At 37.8% G+C, this 22,231-nt stretch overlaps 4 protein-coding genes across 6 annotated transcripts; all 4 read left to right on the forward strand.

The window, feature by feature from the left end:
* The first annotated feature begins 952 nt into the window (after window positions 1–952).
* Window positions 953–3,107, forward strand: LOC136346124 (lysophosphatidylserine lipase ABHD12-like). Of its 3 annotated transcripts, none has more exons than XM_066295019.1 (8): window positions 953–1,100; window positions 1,191–1,291; window positions 1,389–1,489; window positions 1,678–1,983; window positions 2,063–2,319; window positions 2,376–2,537; window positions 2,599–2,729; window positions 2,873–3,107. In XM_066295019.1, exons 1-8 carry the CDS (start codon window positions 1,074–1,076, stop codon window positions 2,913–2,915), a joined length of 1,128 nt encoding a protein of 375 aa, XP_066151116.1. In that variant the 5' UTR covers window positions 953–1,073; the 3' UTR covers window positions 2,916–3,107. The 3 variants fall into 3 exon arrangements, with proteins under 3 accessions (XP_066151116.1, XP_066151117.1, XP_066151118.1); XM_066295020.1 differs by having other exon boundaries at window positions 954–1,100; window positions 1,409–1,489; XM_066295021.1 differs by having other exon boundaries at window positions 968–1,063; window positions 1,409–1,489.
* A 1,159-nt stretch (window positions 3,108–4,266) lies between these two features.
* LOC136346339 (UDP-glucuronosyltransferase 2B14-like) lies at window positions 4,267–4,893 on the forward strand (the record flags this gene model as incomplete). Its single annotated transcript, XM_066295409.1, is given in 2 exon segments — window positions 4,267–4,485; window positions 4,605–4,893. Coding segments are annotated over 2 exon segments (465 nt in total), but the record flags the coding sequence as incomplete, so codon positions are not given.
* Window positions 4,894–5,823: 930 nt separating this feature from the next.
* On the forward strand, window positions 5,824–12,323 carry LOC136346126 (UDP-glycosyltransferase UGT5-like). The gene is made up of 6 exons (XM_066295024.1): window positions 5,824–6,483; window positions 6,837–7,043; window positions 9,186–9,556; window positions 9,808–10,030; window positions 10,184–10,403; window positions 11,961–12,323. The coding sequence occupies exons 1-6, from the start codon at window positions 6,225–6,227 to the stop codon at window positions 12,247–12,249; spliced, it is 1,569 nt and encodes a 522-aa protein (XP_066151121.1). The 5' UTR covers window positions 5,824–6,224; the 3' UTR covers window positions 12,250–12,323.
* Window positions 12,324–14,844: 2,521 nt separating this feature from the next.
* On the forward strand, window positions 14,845–22,041 carry LOC136346125 (lysosomal alpha-mannosidase-like). The gene is made up of 17 exons (XM_066295022.1): window positions 14,845–14,987; window positions 15,097–15,199; window positions 16,201–16,282; window positions 16,357–16,542; window positions 16,683–16,891; window positions 17,000–17,136; window positions 17,389–17,525; window positions 17,576–17,804; window positions 17,863–18,065; window positions 18,175–18,365; window positions 18,448–18,632; window positions 18,933–19,243; window positions 19,304–19,574; window positions 19,657–19,765; window positions 20,622–20,749; window positions 20,806–20,955; window positions 21,758–22,041. Exons 1-17 carry the CDS (start codon window positions 14,907–14,909, stop codon window positions 21,953–21,955), a joined length of 2,910 nt encoding a protein of 969 aa, XP_066151119.1. The 5' UTR covers window positions 14,845–14,906; the 3' UTR covers window positions 21,956–22,041.
* The last annotated feature ends 190 nt before the right edge of the window (window positions 22,042–22,231 follow it).

Raw genomic sequence — 22,231 nt, forward strand, 5'->3', positions numbered from 1 at the left:
AGGATAACCCACGTTTGGTAATATGAGTTAGCAATATGGCAAAATGAAAATTTCGAGAATTGGTTGAGACCGATTGTGTTTTTTTTGAAAAAAAAATTTTTTTTCGGTCTTAATGAGGCTCTTTTTTAAAACACCCAGTGGAGAAGTTTCCTTAATCGAAAGCTTGGTTACAGTTAAAGTAAAGTTCTTTCCTCCCTGGGCGCCGGAAAATAAAAGAAATAAAATTTAAAAAATTGATATTTTCCAATCAAGGGCAATCCACTGGTTAACACTGATTATGACAGATAGACCTGTGTCGAAATTCTAAATAGGATAAGCAGCCCTTTTTCCTGTATTTCGCGGGCCGCAATACACTAAAATGTAAAGAATATATCTTTATCCATTTTCAAGACATCCCCTTGTGAGATGTTGTCAGTAAATAGCAATACAACCCCAAAAATGTCAGAAAATAAAGGGTAAACCATATGTATTAACCACAAAATTCTTGCGTTACAATATCTCACTGCTTCCTCCTGGACGTTTCAGGGCCCTCTGCTCGATTCTTTCAAGATCTGCGGGTTTTTATATTAAGTTTCAAGGGGCGGAGCCAAAACTTTCCCTTTCGGCCAATCAAGGCTTTCTATTTGATGTTGGTATAAATGACTTCTCTCGTTGCGTCGTCAGGCACTTGCAAGTTGAAGCTCCCTTTTTGCAGAGCTTAAATAAATAAATAAAACATAAATAAAAAGACAATTAGAGATTAGTTTTAAAGAATATTTGTTTGGAAGTCGGAAGGAAATTACTTGAGAAATTTTACGTTCCTAACAATTAAACTGTGTAAATATTTATAATATTATTAATAAATTAATGAAATGGCTTTCATTGTAATTTCAATTTACAAGCACCATGTTATCTTAATCTTCAAATTCCTTTATGATAATCTGATATATGGTCCCGATAAAATCGTACAGTAGTTACATTTTTGATATATGAGAGAGAGAGTTAAGATATAAACGTTATAGGACCCAAAGCGAGGTACTTGGGCTGTCTGGGCAAAATTGTGCAATGTGTCCATTATCGTGAGGTAATGTAAGATGGCGAAATATAAATCCTGCAGTAGTGTAAGTATAGTAGGTGATTGAAAAGCAAATTATGAAAATAAGCAGTTGAGGCGAATGCATAAAGGCACAATTACCTAATCATACTTGTAGCGAAGGCGCAGTTCCTCGGCTTCAGAACATCACGATGAAGATGGCAATACCAAGAAAACTCCTTTATGGCAGAAAATACTGTTATACAGCGGAATTGTTTTGTAAGCGCTCAAAATGCACAAGAATCTTGTTTCATAAATAACTTATCGTAGTTTCAATATTTCTGATTTCTGACCAGAACTAACAGGAATTTTTCAGATTTACCCTAATTCTTCTAGTTTTCCTTATAATCTGGGTGTTGATTCCGGTGGTATTTTCTCTGTCTGTAGCGTTCCAGAGAATGATGATATTTATTCCATGTAAGTTGAGAGACATTGAACTTCCCATAACCAATTGATTTATAAATCAAACAATTGAAATGAGTCACAAATCAGAGAATCGGTCGACGATCAAGCACATGAAAAATCACTGCGCGCATATGAACTGATACGCATCATTTGAAGTCGGAAATATTTACTTGGGAAATTTAAAAATTCTTTATTTTCAGTCAACTCGCCAAGAAATCCAAACTTCGAAGACCCCTCCAGTTACGACATAGAGGGAGTACATAATATGTACATAACAGTGAGTGACTATTACGATAATATAACATTAACTACGATAGGAGCATGGTTAATTTTACCTGAAGACCTAATAGGAGTCAAAGACTCACAAGACATAAATCAAATTATCAAGGAAACTGATTATGATATCGTATTGTATTTACATGGTGTCTACGCAAATAGAGCCAAAGCAATTCATCAATATACAGTTTTGCGAAAGCACTTTTTGGTTATAGCCATTGACCACAGAGGTAAGAGGACTCATTTACAACCAACTTCATGACTTTTTCTATCATAGGTACTTCATTGGTTCGATCTTTGTTTTCAAAGGCTATGGAGATTCGGGCCTAAATGTCGAAATGAATGAGCTAGGAATGGTCCACGATCATTTGCAAATTTATAATTGGATCTTGGAAAAGGGATTCAAAAATGGCATCTTCTATTGGGGCCATTCATTGGGAGCGGCTATAGGTTGCCACACTGTGCGCAGTCTTAAAGAAACGTATAATTTAGTACCAAAAGGGCTAATCTTGGAGTCTCCTTTCACCACTTTAAGTGAAGAAATTCGAGAAAATACTGTGGGAAAGGTCTACATTATGAAAATCTGTTGGGTGTCTTTTTTTTTATAAGAGAGATATTTCAGATCTACAGTTGGTTGGCCTACTTCAATTCCACAATTTTACGCCCTTTAGATAATAATGGGTTCCATTTTTATTCGACAACCAACATACTTCTTGTAGATTGTCCAATAATGATTCTGCATGCTGAAGATGACTCGATGGTTCCTGCGGTACTTGGTCAGAAAGTGAATGATTTGGAGTCTGCTTAAAACCATCGAAAAGAGTTTTTTTTTTATATATTTTTAGTTGGCTTTAGTTGCATCTACCAAAAGACAAATTCCTGAACAAGGAAATGTAACGTTTCATTTATTTTCTTCTGATCTTGGATACGGACATAATGAAATTCTGACCGATGATAATGTTCCGGAATATATCAGGTACAAGTTGTCTCAAATAGGGACAAAAAATATTGGAAAAAAACTGGCTTAGTTGATTTTTTATCTTATTTTAATTCGAATAAATAGGACTGATAAACAAGGATAGGTTTTTCTATGACTTTTGAGACTGATTTTTTTTGCAGATCTTTTAAGAAAGTGTGCGAGGAATTTATCAATATGAGCTGAAAATAAAGAGCTTAAAAGAATTTTCTTCATACTACAGAGACTTGAAGAGCTTGAAAACTGTAGGATTTAAAAATAATTGGTAACCTGTATAAATAATGTTGAGATTGTTACTCAAAGTGTTTTTTGTTTGTTTTAAAGAGATTAATTTTTCCTTTACTACTTTCTTAGTCAATAAACCAAATGTTAAATTTATATTGTAATTTTTTACTGACTTTGAGAAACTTGATACGCTTTAAGTAGGTGATAATGTGGCAGCAACAGGGAAAATTTTAATAATTATAAAAAGGTTTTTCTGAAAAAACATCCTGATACGTCTATGAATAGTAAATATTTTGCAGCTAATATCCTCTACAAACAGAAAATTCTTACGTTTATTTTACAGAAAACAGGGGTGTAACAAGCCGGTTTGCAGGTGAATCAGTAGCAGGCGCATTCAGTAACAGGTGCGTTCAGAACTGTTTCTGGTATTAAAAATTTGGTATCTGAAGAAAAACTAGTGATACTCTTATGATTTTTGGGAACTATTTTTTCCCAGTGTTATCTATAAACAGAAATATGTTTCACTCTTATTATCTTTAGGGCAGGAGGATAAAGAATGAAATAGGAATTAAGTCGGTAGTAGAATCATTTAGATATATTAATGAAATATAGAATTTCCATGTTTTGGAGAAACATCTCGATACGCGCATGACTTTAAATAAATATTTTGCAGCAAATATGTTTAATAAACGGAGCATACGAACGTAACTAAAAATGATGTTTGTTGCAGATGTTAGTTTTACTTTAGGTGCCGTTGCCAAGGGTGACGGGCCATAAGAATGTGACAGGACTTGCTAGTTGTAATTTTATTGCTCCCGCAATGGTAATTACAAAGTAAACAAATAATTTCTATTCGTTTGAGCGTATAGACTTTCTTGAACTGTATAAATTTCCTATATCTGGAATTCTACCGCATTCAGGCCCATTAGGCTCTCTGTCCCACCCTTTTATTATACATTATTTATTTTAGTTCTCTTAACTAAATACACCAATTGATAAATTATGTTGTCCCAGGTTAAACAACAATGTCAGTATACGATGAACGTTTTCAAGGCTTCTTCCTTGAATAAATTTCAGAAGAGCCGCAATGATGGTAATAAGGCCTTCAATCTTGTTTCTTGTTTTATTCTTCAATGTCAAAGGAAGACACATCAACCTCGCCATCAAGAGGTCGATAATCAAAATTTCCTCTACGATGCCATATAAGATTCCGTGGAAAATTGAAGATGACTTTTCGAATTTACCACCCAACGTCTTTACTTCGAAGTGGTTTAACTCTCAGCCAGACATTTTACCTAAGCATTGGCTATGATTAACCAGAGGGTTAACCCAAAACGTAATTGTAAACCCTACTTTAGGTCATCCAAACATAAAGCTGTTCGTAACCCAAGGAGGTCTGCAATCTATGCAAGAATCATTACATGCTAATAAACCAGTGATCGGAATTCCCGTTTTCGGGCATCAATTTAGGGACATCAACAGAATGGCCCAACTGGGATGTGGACTAAAGATTAACAAACATAACATCAAATAAGATTCAATTAAAGAAGCGATCACTGAAATTATGAGTAATATCAAGTAATCTTGAATGACTGCGTTCCAGGATTTCCAGGCTCAACGTAATCTTTTAGGTATTCGAGAAACGCCCAGAAATATGGGAATATTCTTCGTGACGTCGATATGTCAGACGCGGAAAAAGCAGTATGGTGGACTGAATACGTTATTTGACGTAAAGGAGCTAAACACCTTAGGAATGCTGCCCTGGACATGCCCTTTTGGGAACGTTACATGTTGGATGTTTATGCTATAACAGCTCTTTTCGTTTTAATAATATGTTCACTAAGTTTATTTATATTCAGAAAACTTGTATGTTTAGTGAAACTGTTAATTTCATGAAGGAAAACAAAATATAAACTATTTGAAATGAGGTGGAATCAAATGTGGCCAATTGCACAAAGAGTTAGTGAATTTTTCCACATCTGCTATCCTTTTGTAAGTTCGAGGATAGTCCCAGAAGTACCCGACTTGGCATATAGATGGCGAGTTTTCAATTAAAACGTCGTCTGAATTACCTGGACCTAACCTTAGAACGCTTATGTCTAGAGTTCAACGTTGATTTGTGTTTGTTTTGGAGTCGATCTTATTGGAACATGGAAAAAATGCTTATCGATACATTATTCAATAATTTCATTTAAAAAGTCTTGGTCCATCCAACATCAAAGCGAAGTTAAATTCTGTCCTGGGGGAATCTGATCCTTTTTGAACGACCGTAAAATGTTAGATTTCAGGGTTTAAAGGCGGCTGTACGAGTTGCCAGGACGAACTCTGGACATGTCGACTCAGCGTCACTCCAGATCTGACCATTCCAGAAATGGTGGTGAAAACCCACAAAACTGTACTGGAATACTGTCGGTTAAAATTGCGCAGGTTAACAGACATGATAAGTGTTACAAAAAGTACCGGAGATCCAATTCCGATTGAACAATTGGATATTAGAAAGTTGTGGGCAAGACGAACAAGAACAGCACCGTGAGGATGTTTCAAGGGTGTGCTCGTCGAAGTTTACCGGCCATAAAGCGGAGTTTTTGGGTCAATTCAGAACCATAGATCAAACATCGGTTCGCCTTTTCACACCTGAGACGAAAGAGCAATCAAAACAATGGACTTGAGGAGGAGAATCGGCTCCAAAGGAGGTGAGACCCGTTCCATCTGCAGAAACGGTGATGGCGTCAGCTTCTCGGGAGGAAGGTGGGATAATTTTTTTCTGCCCGAAAGAAAAAAATAAACAGAGAATACGATTGGAGCGTTTTAGCGAAAAAGTTAGGAAAAAGAGACTGCATTTGATAAAAAAAAGAAAGGGTAGGACAGGACAGGAATACCACCCATGAGGCAGGTCGCCTCTTATGGAGGATGATGCGAGGACAGGCGGAGTTTATCCTCAATCAAATATGATTGACGATTAGAAGAGTGTTGTGATCGAACACGAGATGTTTATTAACCCCCATCTATCTGACAGTTTTTGAGGAAATTTCAGTTCTTGCTCTTGTACCTGGACAACATGCTACTTCTGCAAATATAAAACTCTGCTGCAGATCATCATAGCACTGCGTAGCACACTTGCACGGCAGGTTCTTAAACCCTGACGTGCAGCCCTTTCTTGTTATCACAAAATTGATACATAATCAATATTTAATCAAAGATTAAAAGGTACTTAAAAATAATCAACCTTACTTAGTAAATACTTCATAAGCAGTGAACGGTACAGTGAAAATGGTGGAAATACATTTTGCTTTTACAATGTTGCTATCCCTGATTTCGAATGCCATTGGGGCTGATATTTTGGCCATCATCTCCACTGCGTCATTCAGCCACCAGGTCTCGTTCAGACCCCTGTGGAAGCAGTTAGCAGCAAATGGGCATAATGTTACTTTAGTAACGACTGATCCATTGAAGGAGGGAGATTTGAAAAATATACAGCAAATAGATATAAGTTATAGCTATGAATACATGAATAAACACGAAGTTGTGGGTAAGTACAGCATTGTTGTCCTCAGTCAGAGTTGTTTGATGCGAAAGAGACTGAGCGCTGCTTCGAGTTAGCGGGGGTTTGTTGTGAAAACGTGTATGCAACGTGTCTACAATTCAGGTTTGTTAATGAAACGTCTTGTTTTTTTCACAACAGTTTCGCAGATTATTACGATTATTTTGAATATAAACTTCTGATATCGATATGTTCGAGTAAAACGAATGATTGCGAAAATTATCTGTTGGAGTAACTCTCCAAGTCTAAGCGTCTATCGAGTTCGAGGGTTCACGAGGATTTTTTTAATGAGATTATTTACCACTTTTTACTGGAAATTAATTCATTAGATCATTTTCCAGATATTGCTATAAACGAGTCGAAAAGTTTATATGATTCGGCCTTGGCTATTCGCAAAGTTTACAAGGATACCCACACAAAGCTATTCGAAAGCCCCGAGGGAGTGAACTTGGCTCACAATAAAGAAAATCACTTCGATTTGCTGATAATCGAAGCTCAAATACCTGATATGATGATTTATAGTTGGTTATTCGATATACCATTCGTCGGTAAGTCATTGAACCAGTTTTATAGCTGAGCACATGATGAATGGTGATCTGGATTTGTTGATCTGTAAAATATCGGGTGGTCCGCTTAACGTGACAAACCGGAATGTCTCGTCAACAACGCGTGGGATTGAAAGAAGTTCCAAATGGGATTTTCTTGTCTCGAAGGGGCCCATTCGATAACACCAAACACGACTCCCCAACCCTACCAGCTGGGGGTGGGAGTGACTTTGAAATCTTAAGTGGCGACAATTTTTCTTTGTTGCAGATTCGGGTCATACGACGAAAATTACGTAGGGTTTTTCTCAAACTTTTTTTCGATTGGCGACAGATGGCGCTGCAATAAAAAGAAAATTTTAATCGTTTTTCCGGAAGAAAGTATCGGATCTTAAACTTCTTTTTTACCATGAGTGGATTATCTCATGATGTAAGAATTGATATTATCTTCTTCATATGGGGCGTCTTTGGATTCTCAGGCTGCTGTCGAAACTTATACGCTCTCTTGACAGAGAAGCGCCTTCTGTTTTCACATTTCACCGCGTTTCAACGATTTTTGAAGAAACCGGTTGCGTTGAACCTCCAAAAAACAACAACATTCGAAAGAGTTACTCACGAAATCGACGAAATCGCTATTCTATCAGCCGTGAATGTGAATCCGCAAAGTACGTGAAGATTATCGTCATATTTAAGGATATCGAGGGCAAGGATGTTGAGAATTCTCCACAATTTTAAATGTCATCCTTACCACATGTCATTACACCAGGAGCTGAACCAAGATTACCATGTCGTTCGTACGCAGCCTCGTGAATGGGTATTGCAAAGCACGAACGAAATTAACTTTCCTCCACCTTTGCGGATGAAGCCAGCTTCACATATCATGGATGGACAAGTAAATTTGAGAAATACTCACCACCGCCCTGCGGGAAATCCTCACTGGACACGACAAGTGGCTTATTAACGACATTGGTCTGTAAAGGTTTGGTGTGGGATATTTGACGATAAAGTAATTGGTCTATACCTCCCTGAATGGAACGAAGTGTCAAAACTTCATGAGTGGAGATTTGCTCTTTTATTGGGAGACATTAATTCGGAAACTCGTCGTTTGATGTGGTTTCAGGATGATGGTTGTCCAGCTCGTTGGGTCTAGAGACTTTGCATCGTGAATATCCCAATCGATGGATTGGACGTTGTGGATCTGTTCATTCGCCGGCGCGATCGCCTGATCTTACCCAAATCGACTTTTTCTTATGAGGCTATCTCCGATAAACAGTGTATTCAACGGTACTCACAACGTCCGAAAACATGAAAGAAAGAGTCAGGGATGCGTGTCTCTATCGTTCCCGAAGTTTTAGGGTGCATCCAGTGAGCCTTACAGATGTGCTTAAGAAAATGCATTTGTGAGGGTGTTGGACATTTTGAGTATCTGCTTCATCGTTAATTTAATATTTGATTTGTCGTGTTTATTGGAATGAAAATTTATTTTAAAAGTTTAGTTATAAACTTAATAATGATCGAAATAAGGTTTATTTTTCACAGGCGGTTTTCTGCGTTGAAACTCCATCGAATGCGCAGGTTTTCATTTAATAAAAAACAAAAAATTCGATACTTTCTTCCGGAATCAGGATAAAATTTGTTTCCGGATTACAGAGCTCCCAATGGCGAACCGAGGAAAATTTCAGCCAGACCCCACCAAATTTTCTTCGTAGAATCCGAATCTGCAATGAAAAATGGGAGTCGCCACTTAAGGTTCCAAAGTTACCACCTCCCCATCCCCAGGTGAGAGGGTGGGCGAGTTGCGTTGGGATGTCATTGCATGGGCCCTTTCAAGACAAACAAATCTCATTTGTAACTTTTTTCAATCCCATGAGTAATTTTCGAGACATTCCGATTAGTCAGTTTAGTTGAGTGAATCGCCCGGTACCTAGATTGGACGAGATAGGGGCGCATTGTCAAAGAATTGACAAAAGTAACGAAATGGATTTACCCAACTAGTGCGGTAAACGATTCCTTCAACTTCGTTGGTGTTTTGTATTTTAATACCACACTGGTCACACAGAGGGCACTTACCTGCAGGCACCGTGCAATTACCCAGACATTGGGAAAAGTGGGAGATGCACAATTACACCAATCTAACGCTGTTTTTAGGAATATGTTCCCTGGATTGCGCTTTGCAGTTCCACGACACTGCCGGAAACCAAGTCCATCCTGTCGTCAATCCAGATCCGAATTTCGAAACTAAAGACAGATATTTACTATCGTTTCGCGAACGGATCTTCAGTTCAGTGTACATGGGAATATACCGATTTTTGGTCAAATTCGTAATGTTCCCCAAACAACACGTGATTTGGAGAAAATACTTCGGAGAGAATGTTCCGTTGGTTGATGAGATTCAAAGTCGGATGAGCATGCTGTTCGTCGGGACTAATCCGGTTTTCCATTTAGTCCGAGCATTGATGCCCAACACTGTGACTATAGGTAGCGGGATGCATATGACGGCGCCGAAGCCTCTAACAAAGGTCAGTTAGGTAGATGGTAGAAATTTACAAAAAATGATGTACACGTTAAAGGACAGAAACTTGAATTAAACGCGAATAAATTCCTTGAAACTAATTGAAAACAAGTCCTGCACGTTTGCTAAAATGTTTTTATCGGCCTCAGCGATTGACGCCTCCCGGGTAACCACCTACTGGCCTGCTTTAAATGGGACACTCTGTATTTTAATTTTTTTTTCACTTCTACTGCGGCGTGCTCTAACGGCACTTTTTAGGACGTTAAAGACTTTTTGGACGATGCGAGCGAAGGAGCAATTTACTTTAGTTTGGGAAGCAACATCAAAGGGAAGCACCTGAACTCCTCTATGAAGAACACTATTATCAATGCCTTTTCGAAAATGCCATATAAGGTCCTATGGAAAATCGACGATACCTTTGAGAAGTTGCCGCCTAATATATTGACGTCCAAGTGGTTTAGTTCACAACTGGAAATTCTACGTGAGTTGGCGTAATGATTGATATATCAGTGCTCTGAGGTCACCCCTGAAAGGAAGAACATCAGTTATTTACTTCAAATCTCTTTGGGTGAAGTGCAGTCACGATAATATCCCTCCAAATAGTAAAAACGCGAGTCTAAAATGTAGTTTTAAGGTCACTCAAACGTAAAATTGTTCATAACTCAGGGAGGATTACAATCGATGCAAGAATCAATCTATGCTAATAAACCAATGATCGGAATACCATATTTTGGAGATCAGTTTGGGAATGTTAATAGGATGGTTGCACTGGAATATGGACTCAAAATTCTCAAACAGAACATAACGGAAGAATCGATTCGTGAGGCTGTTACAGAGATTATGACCAATCCGGTGTAAGTACATAGACTAAATATAGGATTTTCAGTGGTGACTTCACCATGGCGGCCTTCTTCCTATGGCGGTCCCCTGCTTCCGTCCGCCTTTTGCCCATGAAGGTCCAATTTTAAGGTTTCATAAATCGCTATGCCTTATGCAGTTATGCCGTCTGAATATCAAAGTATAGAAGCATTTTGACATGCATGTGAACACTCGAACATTAGTGCTCTGTCGCTTTCCAGGGAGATGATCTCTCACTGCTTCGCCAGAAGTAGCGAGCGAAGAAGAATTTTGGGTTATTTTCGATATAAAAAAAATCGATTTTATGAAATATTATTTTAGTAGTGTCGTTTTCCCCGGGAGGGGCGGGGTACCGAGCGGTACATTACGGGAAGAGACCTCGGGACATCCAAGAAATTGAACCTCGACGATCCAGAATCGTCCCTGGACAATGTACGGTATGATTCTTTCATCTTGATAACACATAATTTTGCAGTAACTTTTCTGTTTTGAAAGATACGCATACGCGACAAAGGCCGTTCTCTACAACCTGTTTACGAGTTTTTTATCAATTCGAAATGAATTCCCATAGCCGTCAAACTTTGACATTTACTGTGTTTTTAAATGGAGCAACAAAGATTAATTAAACAGACAACGTTTGCTATTCCTAAGTTTAATTCTTGAATGTCCCAGCATGGAGTTTCGTAAACTTTGCCTTTCACGTGGGCCCAATTTTTAAATTGGCATATTAAGCTCGCGGTAAGAGGTAGAGGTACCAAGTGCCAATTAGGTGTTATAAAATATGTTTAGAATTCCCCCTAAAATACAAAAACGAAAAGAAAGCATAGAGGATGTTCCATTTAAAAAATGCAAGTTACTTCAATAAATGTCAAAATTTGACAGTTTTTGGAGTTCGCTCAAAATCTACAAGGAACTTGCGAAGTAGTCCTGTAAGATCGCCTTTGTTGGGCACCGCCATCTTTAAAAACTAAAAAGTTGTTGCAAAATCAATCGTTATCTTGTTAAGGTGATCAGACCGTACTTCAGCGTCGAGGAGATGTTAATATTCTGTTGTTAATTATTTAATACAAATCCAGTCATTCAAGGGACAAGGGCTTATTGCGCCCTTATTATGCGGCGTTTACGCCCGATTCTTCTGCCTTATTGCGTTATTGCGTTGATTACCCCATTGTTCTTGTCGAGGGACGGCACGCCCCATTAGGTCCCCTCTCTCTGACCATCGCAGAAACGAATGACCGCAAGAGACAAGATATTGACCATAAACGAATTGTTTCGATTTGGTAATTCGATGGCGTGTGAATAAGGAAATTGAAAATAGAGGAATTCATCTTTAAGTTTCTTAGAATTTGCCTAGTGTTCTTGGCCCTTTCAACACAATCCGCAGACTGCGCAGGTTCACATCAGTTTGAATAAGTTCTTAAACTGGAAACTGCACCTAATTTTTAAAGGAGCATTTTCAGACTTTTAGAAGAAATTCTAAACACTTTCCAGAAACTGGAACTATCCAGCTGAATTGTTTTTCCCTGAAGCTCGTATTTTCTTTTTTTTTGCAGATACACAGCGAACGCTCAGAAATATGGAGAGATATTTCGAGATGTGGATATGTCCGATACAGATAAGGCGGTGTGGTGGATCGAATACGTGATCCGCCACAAAGGAGCTAGGCACTTCAGGAACCCCCTTCTGGATATGCCAGCTTGGAAAAGATATATGCTAGATGTATTGGGAGTAATACTTTTTGGTTTTTTAGTTATAATAAAAGTTATTTCATTCGCATTTCGAACAATTAAATATTTGTTTAAAGCGGGTAAGCCGTACGGAATAGAAAAGAAGGTAGCTTAGTATAATCTTGAATTAATAAAAAAATATATATTTCAATTAAGATTAACAAATTATTATACCTAAATTGTTTGAAATTTATGTGTTTTATTTATATTTATTCTTCTCCCGATTCAATTACCTGCCTTAGATCTACCAGATTCTCTACCGGTAGTCCACCTTAGCGAATGTTGCTCATTTACGGGAACGAGGGCATCTTTGATATTAGCTTGGTCTCAGATACAGTTTTTCATACCCAAAAACAAACTGAAAAAGGTGGGACATAGACGTAAAACAGGTAGACACGCGTAGCTGCAGGTGAATACGGTATGTGGACCCTCCTCCAGTACCTTCCAACTCTATGGAATGGATCTGGAAATGAGGAGATGAAGGAGAGAAACGAACACTATTTCCACATCCAGTGGATGGTGGGACTATCTCTAACTTCAGGAAAATAACTTTTATTGAAATATCATCGCCAAGGTGGAAAATATCTCCCAGCAGGGTTCATGTTCAAATGTCCATAAGAGTTTATGTTCAAATGTCCATAAGAGTTTATGTTCAAATGTCCATAAGAGTTTATGTTCAAATGTCCATAAGGGTTTTGCGTGTGTACTAGAAAGGAGATTTTATCGGACTGTTCTAAGATTTCACTAGTAGTGCCAGGATTAAAAAAATGGGGATATATGCTCAGTGAAAATACCACCAAATTCGCATTTGGATAATGCCAATATCTGGGACGTTTGCATCATCTTGATTTTAGAAGTAGTTCGTCTAAGGCTTTTGACCATACCGCGGATCATCATCTTATAGCAAGATTGAGACATTATATCTTCGGTGACCTCTCTCAATCTTGGTGTCTTCCAGTCTTGAAGGCCCGTTCTTCTTCTTCTTCTTTTTCTTCTTCTGTATGCATAACAAATGGTATATATATATAATAACGAAAAGCTCAAAATCATTAGAGGGCTTAAATCAAAAATAGAGCTTCCAGACTTTAAACACTTTTAGGAATGGTTAGAAGAGAGAAAGTTCTGAGAGAAACGATAGTAGTAAAAGGTAATAGAAACTCAGATTAAAATATTAAACCATGAAGGTGGCCTCGTAGGTTCAAGCAATGAAAGAAAGAGCTGACATGAGCTTGTCTCCAAAATAGTAGATTTGAAGATGGGATTCTGCTGTTTCTCTCAGAGTTAGTTTGATATTTTGTATCGACAAAGTAATAAATTCCTGCTGACTTTGTCACCAAAAAAATTCCACAGCAAATGATCAAATCAGCGCATCGGTGGACTCCTCCATTTCTATGGAAACTTTTTTCTTGTTGAAGATATCAGATTGTTGATATATTGTAGGTGAACAATGCGCTAAAGAGAGGTCTGCCTACAAAAGAATACCATTTTCCTGTCACCTTTCATTTCTGCTCACTTAAATTTCTATGAGGTGCATGATAACTTCTGATAATTTAATTTCGAAATGCTCTCTCCGAATCAAAGCACGTTTGACCGAATTTAAGCCTTCTTTCAACAAATTGTTATTGAAATAAATAAGGATTTATTTATCAATACCATCTATCATGCAGTTAATCTGGCGTTAAAGTGTAAGTTAAGTAAATACTTATTATGCATTGTTGAAATTTAAACTCAAATCGTTCAAACAGAGAAATAAACTTTTTAAGAATTGATAAGTGTTACACTTGAAAGTTAAATTGCTTGTGGCTTAGTGGACTTACAGAAGTCAGCATAATGCACAAATACACATTTACATATTTTTAATGCCCCTTAAGTACTTTAAATTTCTTACTTTCAGCTACCAAGTTACTCAGCTAATCACTTGTTTAGTGAGGAAAATTGTAATTTTCGAAGGTCTCAACCGAGACCCATTTTGCCGTTTTTCCAGCCTGCCCCACGCCTAAAATATTACACAGAAGTTCGTCTGGTTTTAAAGATACGAAGAACGACTCTTTAAAAAAATATGTAAAATTGGAGATTTTTGAGTTGTAAAGGGAGACTTAACGTTTTCGACCCTTGAGGCTGAATAAGTACGCTATACGATGCTCATAGTCAAAATTTCAAGTAAATTTATATGGTTAAATGCACGCAGGGTCTCAATACAAAATAAGCAACAGAGACTGACTTGAAGCCATAAAAATTTGATGCCAAAAATTTTGAAGTTTGGGGAGGAATTTGGAGACTGCTTGCTGCTGCTGCTGGATATACAGAGTGTTTAAAATATCCAGTAAATGTTGATGGAAATAAATGCAGATTTGGCGGAACGTTGAACAACTTATTTTGGAAACAAAATTTAGAAATGATCGGGGTCTCAAAGTACTTGAGAGAACGGACACGTCACCCATTTAAAAGACATTTAATCGAGAGTTAGCTGTTGAAAGTAAATACGTCTTAAAGCACATCCATAACATCAGATAAGCTACTCTGGTTCACATATGAACAAACCTTCTAGGAGGAAGCGTGAAGTATCTGGGGCATAGATAAAATCTTCCTACATTCCTCAAATTTGATATAAATATTTAACAAGCTCATTAATCAAACTGGGTTTTCACAAACACTTGAATTTTTTCTTTTTATTTACTGATGATTTTATTTATATAATCATTGATTAAGATTGTTAAACCCTATTTAAACGATTTGAGGGCTTAAGATGATTAGTTGCATGTAACTTCGAAAATGGTACGGGTTAAAGTTCTTCTGGTTTTGGTGGCAGTAGTTGTGTTGGCATATGAGGCCGAAGCTGAATGTGGATACCAGGTGAATTCTCATTCAGAAAGTTAATTGAAAGCCTTTTGGACGAATGACGTCAAAGATATTAGAAAAAAAAACTGAAGTTATAATATAGACGTATTATGCTTATTTCTAGTCTTGCCATGAAACTAAAGATGATCATTTGAACATTCACTTGATTCCACACACCCATGATGACTTGGGATGGATCAAGACCTACGAACAGCTGTACTATGGCTGTAAGTAGAAAATAATTCATTTTGTGTAAAGTGCACCACAGGTTGTAGCGTCTCAGATGTTTTTTTGGAAAGGAAAGTGGGGATTTCGAGTATTTTTAATTGTAAAAGCCATTTCAAATTCGGATCATAAGCCGAGTTTTCTGAAGAAAAACTCACCTCGAAGTCCTTATTTAAGTAAATTAAGGAATACTTAGTGCTTCCAAAACTGACTCGCAATAAACCTCAGTTAAAACCATATTTAGGGCGGCTTTCTGTCCCTCGGAAGGAGCTTTTAATGTAATTTTTAGTGTAAAGTGACCTTTAAATATATCCATGTAAATCGACATTTTTCTCTAGCGTTAAAAATATCATTTTAGAAGATAAAATTAGAAACATTTTTTTTCTTTAAGAAATCTTCAATTTTCGATCTGAAATTTGCTAAACCGGCATGCCGACATTGATTTTGGCTTTTAAAGAATTCAGAAAATCTTAAAAAATTATCAATATTCCAGACTCATTTCTCTCGAAACAAGCTCTAAAATGCTGGAAATTATAACCAATTTCAGGACTGTTTTGAAGAATTTTTTACCGTAAGTTTTGAATGCGAAACAAGCATGATTGCTTGGTTCGCTTTCAGAATCCAGAAAGTATGTTCTTTTTTAAAACTCTGGAGATCTTCCCCTTGAAATCCATTTCAAACGAACGTCCTCCTTCAGCCTATAAAGTTTCATATGTGGAAGAAGGCTCGGGAAAAATTGTGAAAATTAGAAAATCGAGAAACTGGCGGTTTTAACGAAATAGTCTCCCTCTGCTCAACACAGGGGGAAGTGAAAAGTGTTTAGTGTTTAAACACTATTCAGACCTTAATTAACTTCGTAAATTCATAAAGTCCACTTGCGATATCTAAAACGCTGTACATATATGTACAATTCGTCGTAGAAAAATTTGCATTCATGATGCTCTCTGCTCAATCCCAATATCAACGGATTGTCCATTATCTTTAATTTGAATTTGGATTCCAGCTCATGACAATGTCTACAAAGCTGGAGTTCAATACATTCTAAGAAATGTCGTCAAGGCTTTGCAAGAAAACAAAGATAGAAGGTAAGCACAAGCCTCCTAATACTCGATGAGTATGATCGAGAACTCTGGTTGAACTTGTGGATACTTCGTTTTAGGTTTATATATGTCGAGACTGGCTTCTTCTGGAAATGGTGGATTAATCAGGACGAGGAGACCAAAGATCAAGTCAGGGAGTTGGTTAACAACGGTCAATTGGAATTCATAAGCGGAGGATGGTCAATGAATGACGAAGCTACGACGTACTATCAAACGGTCATTGATCAGATGACATGGGGTATGAGGTTGGTAAAATTTTTTACACATTTCATCGTAACGTGGTCCATTTCTCCGATACAAAAATCGTTTGAATTATATGGAATAATCATCTAAAAAAACACTGATATTTCAACATAATCGTTTATATCTTGAACCCGTTATTCAGGAGGCTAAATGACACCTTTGGCGAATGCGGACGTCCTAAGGTAGCTTGGCAAATTGATCCCTTCGGACACAGCAGAGAAATGGCGTCGATTTTCTCCCAAATTGGTTTTGATGCCTTTTTCCTCAACCGAATCGATTACCAAGATAAGAGTATCAGAAACAACAACAAGGGTCTTGAGTTCATTTGGCGTGGTAGTCCTGACAACTTAGGTGAGCGAACCCCCCATAGGTTCCCTTTTTAACGGACATTTGGTTCCTTAATATGTTTGTAGAATTTAAGTTTTCAATAATATTAAAAGCGATTTAATGCATTTTCAGGAGAGTCAACGGACATATTCACCAACATCCTCTTCCGTCATTACAGCGCGCCCGGCGGACTATGCTTTGATGAGAACTGTTCTGATGAGCCCATTATTGATGATCCCGATAGTCCTGAGTACAACGTCGAACAGAAGGTAAGAAAATAGCTCCGTCAAGTCAGTTGTTTACAGTTTTCTCTACAGTGAATTGGACATGATAAGTGCATTTGAACTTTCATGAAAACATGTTCACATAAGTGTTTCCTTAACAGAACAGATTGAGTCAGCACGAAAACTATTAAAACCTTCGCTTTGTTAGGTTCAGATAGAGGTCCTCCGAACTTTAAATTATAACGCAGCTTTTCTGCATCACTCCCATGAATTAAAAAATTTAATCGGTCTTTATAGATAACCGATTTCATCAATAACTGGATCAACCCTGCAAAAGCTGGATATCCCTCCAATAACTTACTTGTCACGATGGGTGACGATTTCCAGTATGAAAATGCCATGAAGAATTTCCTGAACATGGACAAGCTAATAAGGTATGCTATGATGGGCCTTAAATCTCTTTCTTTAATCATTTATATTACAGCAATATGAACGGAAGAGAGATCGACGGTGTTAAGTACAACGTAATTTATTCAACACCTTCTTGCTACCTCAACGCGGTCCATAAATCCTTAAAAGGAAACCTGGAATCAGACCTCAAAACTGATGACTTCTTCCCGTACGCTTCTTCAGCTAGCCAGTATTGGACCGGCTACTTCTCTTCCAGACCCACTGGAAAAGGTTATGGACGGTTTAGCAACAATTTTATGCAAGTAAGAATTTTCGCTCCAATGCAAATAGATCGGATTGTTAAAGGCTTTGTGAGTACAGGTATGCAAACAATTGGCAGTGTTCACCAATGCAACATCTGAAGACGACTTTACCAAAATTAACACATTGAGGGAAGCTTTGGGTGTGTTCCAACACCATGACGCTATGACTGGAACTGAAAGGGAGGATGTAGCCCACGATTACATCCGGTTGTTACATAAAGGTATCATCAAATGTGAAGAAGTTACGAGCCAAGCCCTGTCGTAAGTAACTTACTTCAATATCTTTCTTACTGCACGATTCATTTTTAATTAGTAACAGTAATGAATATGACTGACTCAGAACAGAAATTTTGATATAATTTTTTTTTAGGAAATTGACCAAAGTAGAAGACACGACCTTCACAACGTGCCATTATCTCAATATAAGTCAATGCGACGTTACAGAGAACCAAGATAACTTCATAGTCACCCTGTATAATCCCTTGGGGAAACCTGCGACCAGATTCGTTCGTTTGCCCATAGTCGAAGACTCTAATGAGATCATCGTAACTGACCCGGAAGGTAAGGTAGTAGAGAAGAAAGAATTTGATGATTACCTCATCCCAAAATTGAATTAGCTACATTTAATCTCTATGTCTGGTAGGAAACCAGCTAACCACCCAGATTCTTCCCGTACACGAATCGGTCCTCACTACTCCGGGAAGAGATAGCAAAGCTAAATTCGACTTAGTGTTTGAAGCTGAGAACATTCCACCTTTGGGCTACAAATCATTCTATTACCAAAAGACTCAGAAGGCGAGACCAAAATACCATGATGAGTACCAAATAGTAAGTTAGTAATTTGTAGATCGAATTTGAAATGTGGATTTTGCTATAATGAGTAATTTAGTTGAATCACTGAAATTCTCTTTATCTTCAGTTCCTTTGCTAGTGAAGGCACTGAAATTTTTATTATACGTACAAGTTAATGTATAGAAGAGTTATTACCTCTTGTTAGGAGTCTGAACGAAATATCCATTGATTTTTTCACGCAACACATCCACCATTCACCTCAAGATTTACAGTTCTGAGCAATGGAACCTTGACCATCTCAGCAGTGGTATCTATGGTCTTTCTCGTGGTTTTCAGAATGACTGGACCGAATCAACTCAGGGACCAAAAATAGTCAGGAAAACCAAAGATGGGACTGTTTCAGTAGACGTGGAATACCTGTATTACTCCGGCGCCATTGAGGATAACCCATCATCGAACTACATCTTTAGACCAGATCCTGATATCCCGATTAAGGCTCTGTCCGACTCACCTTCATTCACAACCCACACAGGACCATTGGTTACTGAAACCCATTGGAAGCTCAACGACTGGGGAAGCTTTATTGCTAGGAACTACAGTGGTTCCAAATATGTGGAATTTAATTACTTAGTCGGTCCATTGCCTTAGTAAGTTATCATTTATTATGGAAAAAATCCTATGGTTTCATACGAAAATTATTGTTTTAGCGACGAGAATGGCGTTGAAGTGATCGCCAGGTTCACCACAGATTTGGAATATGACGATAAAATTTACACTGACGTTAATGGCAGGGAAATTATCGAACGTATCAGAGATTTCAGGCCGACATGGAATTTGACCGTCACCGAACCAGAAGCTGGAAATTATTTCCCAATAGTGACCGGGGTTACCTTGAAGAACGAACAAGCTGGTATTGCACTGCTCACCGACAGGGCTCAAGGCGGAGGAAGCATCTCCTATCAAAATGTTGAATTCATGGTGAGGTCTTAGGCTTGTTGCATCTCTTCGGGAGCACTATTTTCTCACCTGCTATGGGGCTATTTTAAAATTTCCTTTGCAGATCCATCGAAATACCATTAAGGAGTGCTGTGGTGTCGGTCAACCCTTGAACGAACAAGCCTACGATACCGGAGTGGTGACTCGCGGTTCTCACTATGTCCTCTTCACTGGTATGTAGAATTTAGGTACAAGAAAGGAGGAAGGGGGGAGGATAAAAAGGAATAGTTGTTGGTGCATTTTGCTTACATCTACGTCTATGACTTGTCTGACTAAACAAGTAAGACACATCTGCCTGAATTCCTGAAATAGTGTGGTTTTAGGGGATGTGCTTATCGTTATCTGTATCAATGTTCCTTTTCGTGCTTCTAGTGAGGCACACAACACAACTACAAGGCAATAATGGTTCATTTTAATTCTGCACTCCTAACACCAAAGGCTAGGACTACAGGAGGGAGAAAAAGACCAATGTTTCAAATTTTTCTTTGATGAATTATCGATCTTTCATCATGTAATTCTACGTCTATGAGTCGCTCTTGTAAATCATTCAGTGTTATCGTGCGTTTGCGCATGGAAGTTCTAACGTTGTCCGAGCCCCGCAGCGTTTTCAGAGTGTTTAATTTGGTTGAAACGCTCCCAAACTTCCGTCCAATTATCATTCTTAAATAATAGAAACCAGAGGTGAATCCTATCATAGTTTGGGAGAAACATTTGTGAAAAATCAAGCGAAATTCTAAATTTTAGAGTAAAAAAAAAACCTGCACGGCACTGCACTTTGGCCGGTTACCGAAAACTGATTTCCAACTGGGGCCGTGCCGATTTTTCGTTCAGAAGAAAATATTTGTATAAAACTTCCTTGAAATTATTGATTGAAGCATATGAATTGAAAATCAAATTCTTATCTGAATCTCATGAGCACCAAATACCTTAGGAGATTGGTCATAATGGAAAAATACTGTAATACCTAATAACTATAGTATTTTTCCTTGCCTTTGAAGATTCCACAACAATGCGCTCATTTGGTTACAGGGCTCGAAGAAAATGAAGATTTAACTGCAAAGGAACTTTCGCAGCAAGTTTATCTAAACTCTTGGACGTTCTTCTCCTCATCGAACGACCAATCTTTTGAAGACTATAGTAAATCACACGTTATGCAGGTATGTACCTGTATTGCCATTTCTTAATACGTCTCAAATTAATCAATCTCCTTCAGTTTTCTGGTGTGAACGATGAATCTCTACCCAGAAACGTTCATATCTTGACCGTGGAGCCATGGAGCGCGACTACAGTCCTACTTAGACTCGAAAACTTCGTGGGGAAAGAAGAAACTAATAACTACGGATCATCAACTGTAAATATTCAAGTAAGTGTGTCTCTGGTAAATCTGTTAACCATCCATTTCATACCTCAAATGCCTTCATCTCTGAAAACAACCCTACAGCTCTCAGTCGTGTCCTAAATTACACAATTTTGCATATACAGGGTGTCCAGTTAACAATCTCTCGGGCTCCCATCGGTTTATTTGTGATTTCATAGAGAACTATTATGGGGTCGTATATGAGGCCAATGAAGGTAAATTTCGAAATTAGTGACAACCATACAGGGTTTCCCAAAAAAAGCGGGACGTCACAAAGTGACATTTTTTAAATGACGCCACCTGCACTTTTTTCACATAATAGAGCTACCTCTGGATCCTGTGTTAGTTTCTAGATTTTTTCCCGGGGATGCAGGGACTCGAAGTTATGATGCTTTAAAGGAAATTTTAGGCGTTTGTAGTGCCTTACAGGAAGATAATGTCAGAATTAGCTTAAGGTAGATTTGGATAGCTTTAGGATGGACCCTCATATAGGATCATCTTAACAGACACGATTGCTCATTTCGACAAAAATACACAGGATGTTTACACCAACAACTTTAATTGGCACCTTTTTAACTTCAGTTTTCTTGAGAACTTCCTCAAATCAATCCTCTTCAATTTTGTTAAAAATAATGCCACATTTACCTCAAATGCTAATTATTTCGGTAAAACTTACACTCGTGGCTACGTTCCTGCGTTGCCGCGGCTTCGATGTATTTTCTTTTCACCCTGTATATTTATCAAGATTTAGTATTACTCACCAATAGTATTTTTCCGACTGAATTAATTAATGAATATATTGTTCCAGGAATTGTTTACTGCTTTCAAAATCGTAAGCCTGCGTGAGACGAATCTCTCAGCCAATCAGTGGTCTGAGGAAGTCCAGAGGATCATGTTCAATAGAAACGGACCAGCGGAGGTGAAAGAACCATTGAAAGCCGATGATTTTGATATAACTTTGGAGCCTCTTCAGATAAGGACTTTTGTTGTAGAAATTTCTTATTAAGAAGTGCATTGTTTATAAATGAATGTTCTTCAACATCTTGCCATTCCATAATAAATAACTAAAATGATTTGCTTTGGTACATCTTATTCATTTTTTCTTCTTCTTACTAACTATACGTGTTATCCCTTCTGCAGACATCACAACTGATTGTAGATTTCTTGTTAATGATTCCAGTTTGGTACCTTCAAGTCAGTTCGAATCAATCAAGTTACTAAACATACATTTTCGTTTACCTCACGCTCCATGCACTGAACACCTATTTGAAGGCCTGCTTAA

This window comes from Euwallacea fornicatus, chromosome 22 (assembly GCF_040115645.1).
Source record: "Euwallacea fornicatus isolate EFF26 chromosome 22, ASM4011564v1, whole genome shotgun sequence".
Taxonomy (NCBI): Eukaryota; Metazoa; Arthropoda; class Insecta; order Coleoptera; family Curculionidae; genus Euwallacea; species Euwallacea fornicatus.

Bases quoted from the DNA above. Each gene is read 5' to 3' on its own strand.
- LOC136346124 (XM_066295019.1), top strand. From the start codon at position 1,074: ATGGCGAAATATAAATCCTGCAGTAGT. The intron at 1,101-1,190 runs GTAAGTATAGTA...TCATACTTGTAG, and splicing joins AATATAAATCCTGCAGTAGT to CGAAGGCGCAGTTCCTCGGC. The intron at 2,538-2,598 runs GTGAATGATTTG...ATATATTTTTAG, and splicing joins CTGCGGTACTTGGTCAGAAA to TTGGCTTTAGTTGCATCTAC.
- LOC136346126 (XM_066295024.1), top strand. From the start codon at position 6,225: ATGGTGGAAATACATTTTGCTTTTACAATGTTGCTATCCCTGATTTCG. The intron at 9,557-9,807 runs GTCAGTTAGGTA...GGCACTTTTTAG, and splicing joins CGCCGAAGCCTCTAACAAAG to GACGTTAAAGACTTTTTGGA. The intron at 10,404-11,960 runs GTAAGTACATAG...TTTTTTTTGCAG, and splicing joins GAGATTATGACCAATCCGGT to ATACACAGCGAACGCTCAGA.
- LOC136346125 (XM_066295022.1), top strand. From the start codon at position 14,907: ATGGTACGGGTTAAAGTTCTTCTGGTTTTGGTGGCAGTAGTTGTGTTG. The intron at 18,066-18,174 runs GTAAGTAACTTA...ATTTTTTTTTAG, and splicing joins GTTACGAGCCAAGCCCTGTC to GAAATTGACCAAAGTAGAAG. The intron at 19,766-20,621 runs GTATGTAGAATT...ATTTGGTTACAG, and splicing joins TCACTATGTCCTCTTCACTG to GGCTCGAAGAAAATGAAGAT.